Source organism: Garra rufa, chromosome 10, assembly GCF_049309525.1.
Source record: "Garra rufa chromosome 10, GarRuf1.0, whole genome shotgun sequence".
Classification (NCBI taxonomy): domain Eukaryota; kingdom Metazoa; phylum Chordata; class Actinopteri; order Cypriniformes; family Cyprinidae; genus Garra; species Garra rufa.
This window is the reverse complement of record NC_133370.1, coordinates 36,951,952-36,963,327: the sequence shown is the minus strand read 5'-3', so window position 1 is coordinate 36,963,327 and position 11,376 is coordinate 36,951,952. Positions and strand designations below refer to the sequence as shown.

The window sequence follows — 11,376 nt, the reverse complement described above, 5'->3', positions numbered from 1 at the left end:
TTTTTCTTTAAATAAGTTTGTTTAAACATGATGTTGGAGAGTTGGGTTTCAAAATCGGTACTTTCCTACAGCCATGTTAATTAGATTTTTATTTTAAACAAAAGATGGGAATGATATTATGGTAAGATATGTCCTTTAAATTCTTTTGACAGGCTTTCATAGAGCTTTATTGTAATACGTCTTCAATACGCCTTTATAAACGGGCACCTGAGTTCACTTTTTCCCCTCATCCTGCGAAAGATTAAGCAATTGTGCATTTACACTTTTAAGAAATTATGGTGCTATGTTTGCTCTGAATGGTCATCTTCATGTATTGTCACTTTTGTTGCTTGTCACCATTTTGTTAAGCACCAGTTTGTCCGTCTGTCAACGGTTTTGTTAATATCATATAACTGTAAAATTTATCTTATTTGAAATGATCCAGAGTGGGATTTATGCATTAAATACATTCTAAATAGCAGAGATTTTAAAATCCACACTGGTCCATTGCAAAAAAAAACTTTTTTTTTTTTTTGGAGTAGTGCAGAGAGATATTTATATAAAATCATGAATATACTTAAGTTGATCCACTGCCATATATCTAATAAATGTTATTGTGACTTTACTCACAGAAATGGAATTACTGCTACAGTATGTAAGCGCATCTCTAATAACTCTAGATAATTTCAGTAGGGTCACAGGTTTCCTCCATCTTTTGTTTGTGCTTTTATGCAAAACATTTAATTCGGTTTGGTTCAAACTAAAATCAGATCAAAATATGGTTAAAGTGTCTGTCACAAACTTGCCAATCTGATGAACACTGTGGTTGGACCTTGAACTATTTAGACAGGTCAACCAACCTAACCTTTTCTCTGTAAATAGTGGTTTTGTTATAGAATCCCCTATAATAATTCCCAAAATATCCACTGGAATTTACATTAAATAGCCATCTTAGACAGCTTGTTGGGAACAGAAGTTTTTATTTTATTTTATTTACAAAAGACTATAGGAAAGGGCATATCCACAAAAGTAAGCAAAATATTCCTACACTCTTAAGTCTTTTTTCATATGCTTATTAATACGTACCAGTCATACAGAAACGTGTTTATGAAACCATACCAGTCAAACAAAAACATTTAAAATTACACCAAACATTAATGACAAAAGTTTTTATTATTATTATTATTATTATTATTATTGATATAGCTATTCAAAGTTATTTAGCTAGTTCATACACTTTATTCTAGGTTGAACAGCATCACATTTAATAATTTTAGTTTCACATAATTTGTATCAATGTTAATTACCATAAAAAAATAAATTAAAAATGTAATTTAAATGGAATAAAAATTTAATGGAAATTTAACAGTTTACCTTGAACTACTAAAGTTGAGGAATTTACAATTTATAAAGACAAAAGGATAATACTGATTTTATACCATAGAAAAAAGAAAATAATTTATCATCCATCCAAAATTAAATTAAATGTAATCATATCTTGTTTAACAAAAAAACAAAACTAGGCTTAACATTGTTCAAAGTAAAAATAAAATAGCACAATGGTAGTTCAGGATGTCACTGCTGACAACAGTAATTGGTTCATAAAAAAAAAAAAAACCAAGGGTGCTAAAAAAGTTGCTGGTTACTGTTGCACTCAAAGTGTTGTGAAATGAGACTGTGCACACACTGCTGACTGGGTTCTTGACTCTCATAGACATTATCGACTTTGTCGTGCCACTTTAAACTTGTTCCATCAACATTTTTCTGTTAAAAGACATAAGATTTCACGTCATCTACAATGCACTTCATCTTATTCAACAAAAGAAAAGAAAATGAATCTATGACATTGGTTTTGAGATGCACATAATCCACATTTTGTACAGCACTTACTTTTTTGCTCCTTAGTGAAAGTGATGTGTGAGTACACAAGACTGCCAGCAATGCTATAAGGGGAAAAAGGTAAAAAATATATATTTACAGAACAAACTCAAGGAAATATCAGAAATATTCATAGCCATTCTCAGGTAATACAAAAAGTGATCACTTTTAAAATGAGTAGGTTATACAGAACTTCTACCTAAATTTAGATTTTATTTACATTTCAGTACTTTAATGTACACTTTAATGTACAGTACAATTTTTTTTTCTGAGAAAATACAAAATTTGTCTGTTCCTGCACCTTGATCATTCTGACATATCAAAGAATAGACATCACATTTTATGGTTTCTTTTAAAGGTCCCATATTGTACACATTTCTGGAGGTTTATTTTAGTTGTTGATGTCCTTAAGAATATATATATTTGCGGTATAAGTGCCAAAATCCATCTCAATATATTTTTACAGCTCCTTTTTTAGGAGCTCTGTCAAAAACAGGTCGATTTTGGCCCATCTAATTAATATTCATGAGCCTCTCTTCTGATTGGCCTGTTGTTTTCTGAGTGACGCACAGCCAGGCCAACCACAGGTAACTACGGTCATGTATGCTTTAGCTGAGCCCAGAGCCATAGAGAGAGCCTAGCCTGCTGATACTCAACAGGATATTTCAGAATGATCATTAATGTTTTTTCTTTTTCAAACACCGAATGCAGTAAGCTACATAACTGTTGCTTTAGTAAAGCCCCTTTCACAATGCGCGCTGATTCTGGAAAATTACGGGAACGAGCGCTGTGTGAACAAAAGCCAGAACCATAAAGGCAGTGTTGTAGTGATGATGCACGTTATCATGCGACTCTTCACGACGAAAAAATACGTGCAAAGTGGAATAAAGCAGCGATCAGACAGAGCCAGCTCCGCACTATCAGCGCTGAAGCACAGTTTGTTCAGGTTAGTTTCAGTTTAGTGAAACGTACGCGTCGCATTACATCTCACATCCAAACGTCACGTCTTTATGGGTTGTGTGTAAAGCACGCACAGATTCCAGAAAACAACTGTGAATGAACCAAATCAAACAACTCCGGAACAAATCATGGGACACATTATCCGTGTATTTACCGCAATCGCTGTGTGAAAGAGGCTGAAGGTGACGTGCCTCTGGTCTCTTATATTCAAGTTGTTCGGAAGCCTGTGCAATGATGTAGTTTCGACATCTATAGACTGAACAGGGTTTTCTCGGCTGGTTTTCGTGTTGTTGTTGCTTAGCAATGTTATGGACACGATAATGTCTGGGGGTTTGACAAAAGGAGGGTGGGACGGTGGTTGGCGCTCAGGGCGGTGACTGAGTAGATCGGACGTCACATCTGTACGGAAGTCACAGTGGCTCGTGAAAATGAACAGCTACTTTAAGCAGGCTGTGTGCAGTTTACTGTGGATTGACTGTTTTGAAACTCAGTTACATAGCCCCTAGACCTCAGTTATCATGAAAAAAGCCAGGAAATTTCGATTTTGACGATATGGGACCTTTAAAGTCTTTTACAAAGAATGTCCCAGTAATGTGGGCTATCTTCACTGTAATTTTTATAATTTTACCTGATGTTTAGGCCAATAAAATTCACCCAAGTAAAGATGTAATCCCCACCAAACACCATCCCGATGTATGTAACTAATATATTCTGTTGGGTTGGTTAAAAGAAACAAAGTCAAATATTAACTGATTTTATTTCATTTAATTTGATTAAACGTTAATTACTGACCTTGATACAGCCAACAATGGTTGTCGTCAAAGCAGAGTTATAATGGGTGCATAACATAATTGAGTACATGAGTATAAACCTGCCAAAATAACCAATGATATTATTAACACGAGAACAAGAGAAAAAAGAATATGAATTACACAAATTACACAATTAAACTTTACGTAGTCTTAAAAAACGTAAGCTGAAGTACAGAAAAAGATTGGAAATATCAGGCTCACCCCATGACACTTGATAACACAAACTGAATCACAAAGAAAATGTCAGCCCAACCATCATACTCCAAAGCCTGATAATTAACAAGATAATTTATTTTAATCAAATGTACATTTTCATTTATATAAAGTCAATCAAAATTCAGATATAATTTTCAATCTGTTCTCAATTAAAATTCTTACTTTCTTAATGTCTCCAGTTAAGTGTGCTAAAATCATAGTGGGAATAATCATGAATAAAGCATTGTAATACAGCAGCCCATATTTTCCCAGTTCCTGAAATGCAAGGAGAAAAGAAAAATCCTTTAAACTAAATATGGGTTAAAACAAGCAGGTCTGGTTAGCAGGTTTCTGTTACTCTCTCGCTGTTACTGTCTGTTGTTCAAATTGCAGCTCAATTTATACATGAGCCTAAAGTTAAGCTGGCAAGAAGCAACATATGTAAAAAATTAATATGACAAAATGTTAGGGCTGGGCGGTGTGTTAGTACGATATATCGATATATTTTCTGTAAACTGTATGGTATGAAGAAATACCATTTATATCTACAGTGATTTGATGCAAGACCAGTGCATCTGAAAAATAGCAGAGGACAAGGAGTAAGCCGCTGTGGGAAAGTGCATAATCCACTTGTAAGATATAGTTAAAACGTATAGTTTAAAGCAGCTTGCCCCTTCAAATGCTTTGACAGAAAGGCTGGGTGTGCTAACAGCTACTTTTGCTGTTTAATGTGTTTGACATGTGCTGCTTTCCTCAGTGGACTGTCATTTCACAGGTGTATTCTTCATCTGTAAATATTGGAAACTCATTGAAATTATCCAATTTTGATGTCAGGAGTGGATGAGCTTTCTATTATGCGAGTCTCTGCTAAACTTCATTGAACAGAACAGGACTAGAATAATTCTGACTACAATAGGCTATACCTTTTGTTGAAATATTTGTAGAATGTGCAATATGCAGAATTTTAAACCAGGGTTTTGCTGGGGTAGCCACCTGCTGGCGTTACGTTGTAATTGATACAACCTTTATTTTAAGCTTTAAGTCACTTGCAAAAAGGTGATTTAATTTATTCATACTGTAGACAACAGTGTTTATAACTGAACAATAGACTGCTTTATAGACTGCATTAACTGCTCTCTTAGAGTCAGTAGCAGCACGAATGCAGATTTGAATGTTACAGTGTGATTCAAGGGTTTAATAGACAGCTAAATTGTTTCATTTAGGAATAAGATTGCATGTGTGATTGAATCGTGTTCACGATCTGGCTATTTAAATATCTAAAACATAAAACGAGGGCTTCAAAGCTGAATTTGGTGGAACGAACAGGTAAGGTAAGCAGTAATCACTCGCAGATTGATTTCTACATGTAGAACAAAATAAAAATGTATAAAATCTAGTTTATTTGTGAAGTTAAATGGTCCATCAGGGGCTTGAGCACATAATATATAGCATAGCCTACAAAGTTATATTCACTGTATTGGTTTTCATAGCCTTTAATATGAACATTGTTTAATTGGACAACATTGGGCAGGATGTAAAATAAAAATTTTAAAATCCAAATAGAATCCAAATATACATACATACATACATTCACCGTACAGTACATTCAGAAAGTATTTATACCCCATTCATTTTTTTCAATCCTGTTATGTTGCAGTCGGATACTACAATTGTTTAAATTCATTTTTTTCCCTCGTTAATCTACACTCCGTTCTTCATAATGACAAAGTGAAAACAATTTTAGTAATGTCTGTAAATTCATTAAAAAGAAAAAAAATTATATATAACATTTACATAAGTATTCAGACCCTTTACTTAGTACTTGGTTGAAGCCTCAAGACTTTTTGGGTATGACGCAACAAGCTTTGCACACCTGTATTGGGGGATTTTCTGCCATTTTTCTTTGCAAATCCTCTCAAGCTCGGTCTGGTTGGATGGGGACCGTCAGTGGACAGCCATTTTCCGGTCTCTCCAGAGATGTTCGATAGGGTTCAAGTCAGGGCTCTGGCTGGGCCACTCTAAGACATTCATAGAGTTGTACCTAAGCCACTCCTACGTTGCCTTGGCTGTGTGCTTAGGGTCATGTTCAAAATTTTAAAGCTAAGATTTTAATGTTTTTTAAAGACGTTTCTTATGCTCATCAAGGCTGCATTTATTTGATTTAAAAAAAAAAAAAAAAAAAAAAAAAGTAAATGTAATATTGTGAAATATTATTTCAATTTAAAATAACTGTTTTCTATATGAATATATTTTAAAATGTAATTTATTCCAGTGATACAAAACTACATTTTCAGGAGCATTACTCCAGTCTTCAGTGTTAGCCTACTTGATCCTTTAGAAATCATTCCAATATGCTGATTTATTATCAATGTTGAAAACAGTTGCGCTGCTTAATATTTTTTTGGAACCTGTGGTACTTTTTTCAGGATTCTTTGAAGGTTACAAAGAACAGCATTTATTAAAAATGGAAAGGATTTCTAACAATACACACTACACTACAAAAGCTTGGGGTCAGTAAATTTTTCTTTCTTTTTTTTTTTTTTTGAAAGAAATTAATACTTTTATTCACCAAGGATGTGTTAAATCAGCAGGTCATAGATATAAATATCACGCCCCCTGATATTTATATCTATGAGCGGAATATCCTGTGATGTCCACACTTACGTTCGAATAGAACAAACATCTGAGGTAATAAGAGAAACACACTAAATGTGAAGTGCGTGGGGGGGACTGGAATTAAAAACTGCTGTGTTAAATTAATAGAAAGTGATAGCATAAAATTACATGTTGTTCTTTTTAACTTATTATTCATCAAAGAATCCAAAACAATTTTTTAGAAGCATAACTGTTTCCAAAATTGATAAATCGATTTCTGAAGGATTATGTGACACTTAAAACTGAGTAACAGTTGATGAAAATTCAGCTTTGCATCACAGAAATAAATTCTATTTTAAAGTATATTAAAATTAAAACATTTTATTAATAACATTTTGCAATAGTACTGTTTTTTTTTCAGTATTTTTGATAAAGTAAATGCAGCCTTGATGAGCATAAGAGACTTCTTTAAAAAACATTTTGAGCGGCAGTGTATGTAAAAGTTTTTTTTTTTTAATTTACAGACATTTCTAAAATTCTGTTTTCACTTAGTCATTATGAAGTACGAAGTGTAGATTAATGAGAAAAAAAAAACGAATTTAAACAATTGTAGTACCAGGCTGCAACATAACAAAATTGAAAATAGTGAAGGGGGTCTGAATACTTTCTGAATGCACTGCATTTCGCAATTCTACCAAAAAAGTACAGGCCATATCACCCAGCCCTACAAAATGTACTTGTTTTTTTCTTTTTGTTAATGAAACTCTTGAGTATCATAGTCTAAATCAGGGATCTTCAACTAAAACGGCTTGAGGTCCAGTAATGAACCCTGCTCACCAGCCGAGGTCCGGACAATTATATATAAAAAACTATTTATGTTTTTTGCAAGACCAGGGTATCTGCAGCATATTTTATCTTAAATTCATTTAAGACATTTAAAATTCATAAAGACGTTTAAATACCTTTTTAAAGACCTGAACAAAAAATAAATAAATAAAATGTAAAATGTAAAAAGCATGATTTACAATTCAGATGCAGGTTTCACAAAACAAAAAAAGATTTCTTCTAAATTTGTATAACACATTGACTCGATCCATAAGTTCACATTTACAACTCTACATGTTTGCTGCTTAAACCCATGGATTGATTTTTTTTTAAAAACAACCCTTTGCCTACACAAAATACGTTTCTTTTTATTTTTTCCCCACTGTGTTCGGCGCACAAGAGAAATATTAGGGAAGTAAATTAATATCAGCATATGAAGTATATTAGTCAATCTGTGTCTCTGAGAGAATGTGCACGTCAGTTGTTGAAATCGCTGTTTTTACCTCCACTTTAACATATTGCGCAGTTTTCACTTTGCTTGTGTGATACCCATTGGCTCACCTTCATGGTTTAAAACATAAATATGTATAAAATACAGTATAAAAAGATATATTTACAATATTTTGTGACATAACCCCAACATAATGCGTTTTCCATCAACGTTTTTCCCTCACTGAAAGCTACATTTGTCTGTACGCAATGCGCCGATCTGCTCTCATCACTGCATGGAAGATTGCACCCAAACGCTGACCCTGGTGTGCTTGATATAAGTTTATTTATTAGAAATTAGCGTTAGCATTTTTTAAATTTAATTATGTCAAAAGCTTTCACGGTCCGCATGGACGCTCCTTGCAGTCCGGATCCGGACCGCGGTCCGCCAGTTGACGACCCCGGGTCTAAATGTTTTATACAGTCACGCTTTATATTAGGTGGCCTTAACTATTATGTACTTACATCCAAAAATAAGTACAATGTACTTAATGTGGTCATATTGTCAGTATCATGTCTGTGTTCTGTCATGTTTTCCTAGTGTCTTTTCCCCTATGTTTCTAGCTTATATGGTTTAGTCCTTGTCTCCCCCTTTTGGTATTGTTTAGTTAGTTCAGTCATGCCCATATTTGTATTTCCCCCTCGTCATCTTGTTATCTCGTTTGTGACCACGCCCCCGTTTCAGTATATTTAAGAGTCTGTGTGTGCACTCCCCATTTGTCCGTCAATGATTCTGTTACCTCTGTTTGCTTGTTTTCATGTGCTCATCTGATACTCCCGGTTTTTGTTTGTTTGTATTAGTTACAGTGTTTTATTTAATAAACTATTGACGTTTTCATTTACTCCGGTTCTCCTCATCATTCTCCACTCCTCAACCCCGCCTGGATCGTGACAGATTGACGGACCCTACAAGAAGATGAACCGGGCTGAGAACCAGCTCTGGAACGTGCAACAAGGTGAGCGTTCGCTGGAGGAGTATGTGGAGGAATTTTTGAGTGTTTACTATCTGGTGGGATGGAGTGACAAGATGGTGAATGCATGTTTCCAGATGGGGCTAAAAGATGATTCTTTGTTTCAGTTAATTACTCCAAATGATTGCTACCGTCCCGTAGCAGATTTTGTGAATTTTGTTCTTGATTTATGTGATTCTCCGTTCCAAGTCATGGTGGAGGATAGTAATCCTCCTGCCATCTGGAAACATGCAGTCACCCCATCTCACCCACAGCCTCTACCCTCCACATATCACTCCAGCGACCTCACACCCTCCTTGCCTCCCACGTGTCCCCAAGTTCTCCTAAGCCCCACGATGGTCCTCAGCCCAGTACCTCAGACCGCCACGCCAGCTCCCAAAATGGCCGCCACGCCAGCTCACAAGATGGCTGCCATACCGGAATCTGCACGCAAGATGGCTACCACGCAGGAGTCTGCACGCAAGATGGCTACCACGCAGGAGTCTGCACGCAAAATGGCTGCCACGCAGGAATCGGCAAGCAAGATGGCCGCCACGCCAGTTCACAAGATGGCTGCCGCGCCAGTTTCTGCAAACAAGATGGCTGCCACGTCGGATTCTGCAAGCAAGATGGCCGCCGTTGCTGAGTTCCCGGCCAAGAAGGCCGCCAAGCCTGAGTTCCCGGTCAAGATGGCCGTCGTTCCTGAATCCTCGGCCAAGATGGCCGCCAAACCTGAGTTCCCGGTCAAGATGGCCGCCGTTCCTGAGTTCACGGCCAAGATGACCGCCGTTCCTGAACCCTCGGCCAAAATGATCGCCCAACCTGAAATCTCGGCAAAGATGGCCACCAAGCCTGAGTCTGCACCCAAGATGGCTACCGCCAAGTCAGAGTCTTCGCTGGTTCCGCCCAGCCTTCCTGAGTCTCCTCTGGTTCCGCCCAGTCTCCCAGAGTCTTCGCTGGTTCCGCCCAGCCCTCCAGTGACTGCGCCGCCAGAGCGCCGTCCAGAGCCCGCTCCTCAAGTGCGCCGTCCAGAGCCCGCTCCTCAAGAGCGCCGTCCAGAGCCGACGCCTCCTCCAGCACGCCCTCCTGAGCCGGAGCTCTCTCCTGCGCGCCCTCCAGAGCCGGAGCTGTCTCCAGTGCGCCCTCCAGAGCCGGAGCTGTCTCTTGCACGCCCTCCAGAGCCGGAGATCTCTCCTGCGCGCCCTCCAGAGCCGGAGCTGTCTCCAGCGCGCTCTCCTGAGCCGGAGCTCTCTCCTGCGCGCCCTTCCGTGCTCTCCTGTGTGGACTATACCCTAGGTTCCCCCAAGAAAATTTTTTTGGGGGGGGGCTACTCCCCTGATCGGCCTTGGCCACCTGGACTGTTTACCCGGCCATGGCCACCTGGACTGTTTACCCGGCCATGGCCACCTGGACTGTTTACCCGGCCATGGCCACCTGGACTGTTTACTCGGCCATGGCTTCCTGAGCCTCCAGATCCACCATGGCCTCCTGAACTATTGTCCCGGCCATGGCTGCCTGAGCCGCCAGATCCACCATGGCCGCCTGGACTGTTTACCCGGCCATGGTTTCCTGAACCCCCAAATCCGCCATGGTCTCCTGGACTGTTTTCTTGGCCATGGCTCCCTGAGCCTCCTGACCCGCCATGGCCACCTGAGATCCCTGATCCGCCCTGGAGACCACCTCTGTATCCCGTGTCCCCTGTGTCCTCTTAGTGGTCTCCAGGGCGCAAACCCCCCCCCCCCCCTTTGGATGTTATTAGGCGCGGGACGCGCCTTCGGGGGAGGGGGGGGAGGGTAATGTCAGTATCATGTCTGTGTTCTGTCATGTTTTCCTAGTGTATTTTCCCCTATGTTTCTAGCTTATATGGTTTAGTCCTTGTCTCCCCCTTTTGGTATTGTTTAGTTAGTTCAGTCATGCCCATATTTGTATTTCCCCCTTGTTATCTCGTTTGTGACCACGCCCCCGTTTCAGTATATTTAAGAGTCTGTGTGTGCACTCCCCATTTGTCCGTCAATGATTCTGTTACCTCTGTTTGCTTGTTTTCATGTGCTCATCTGATACTCCCGGTTTTTGTTTGTTTGTATTAGTTACAGTGTTTTATTTAATAAACTATTTACGTTTTCATTTACTCCGGTTCTCCTCATCATTCTCCACTCCTCAACCCCGCCTGGATCGTGACACATATTGCATTGCAAAACACTTTTGCTTTTACAGATCTGGCCATTTAAAATGCGCGCGGGAAGTAAAGTGGTCTCGCGTGACGCCGGTGTATTGCGAGAGATCCTAGAAAATGCTCTGACACAGGAAAGACATGATCAGTAGGGGGCAGTCATGTAACGCACTGGACTGGAGCAGGCTGAAAACATTGCTGCAAACTAAAAGGTACGGTAACCTGGAGGGGACACCTTTGGTTCACTTATGTTTGTCGTGGCCACACATATGAATTCGTGGGAACGTCATATTACTTTTTGTCATTGCCACGAGATATTAATTCCTGGGAACGTCATATTATGTCGTGGCCACAAGATCATTTTGTCGAGGTAACGACATCCTTATGTTTAATGCATAAACAAACCTGCGTGACCATAACCCAGGATTATCAGAGATGGGTTTATTAATATTTTTTATTTTGAGTTAAGAAATGATTATATTAATTGTTATAGAAATTAATGCAATATTAAGTTATATTAACA

At 38.6% G+C, this 11,376-nt stretch overlaps 1 protein-coding gene across 2 annotated transcripts in view; it reads right to left on the bottom strand.

Moving 5' to 3' along the window:
* Window positions 1–11,376, bottom strand: part of slc35d1b (solute carrier family 35 member D1b) — a 38,083-nt gene that overhangs the window by 5,572 nt on the left and 21,135 nt on the right. The window contains exons 8-13 of one of the 2 annotated variants that reach the window (XM_073849789.1): window positions 4,008–4,100; window positions 3,831–3,898; window positions 3,610–3,688; window positions 3,446–3,528; window positions 1,870–1,922; window positions 926–1,743 (exon numbers count right to left, since the gene is read on the bottom strand). In XM_073849789.1, the coding sequence (XP_073705890.1) occupies window positions 1,733–1,743; window positions 1,870–1,922; window positions 3,446–3,528; window positions 3,610–3,688; window positions 3,831–3,898; window positions 4,008–4,100 (387 nt within the window). In that variant the 3' untranslated portion in view covers window positions 926–1,732. Of the gene's footprint in view, window positions 1–925; window positions 1,744–1,869; window positions 1,923–3,445; window positions 3,529–3,609; window positions 3,689–3,830; window positions 3,899–4,007; window positions 4,101–11,376 lie in introns of those variants that run through there. The other variant, XR_012356863.1, reaches the window with a different exon arrangement.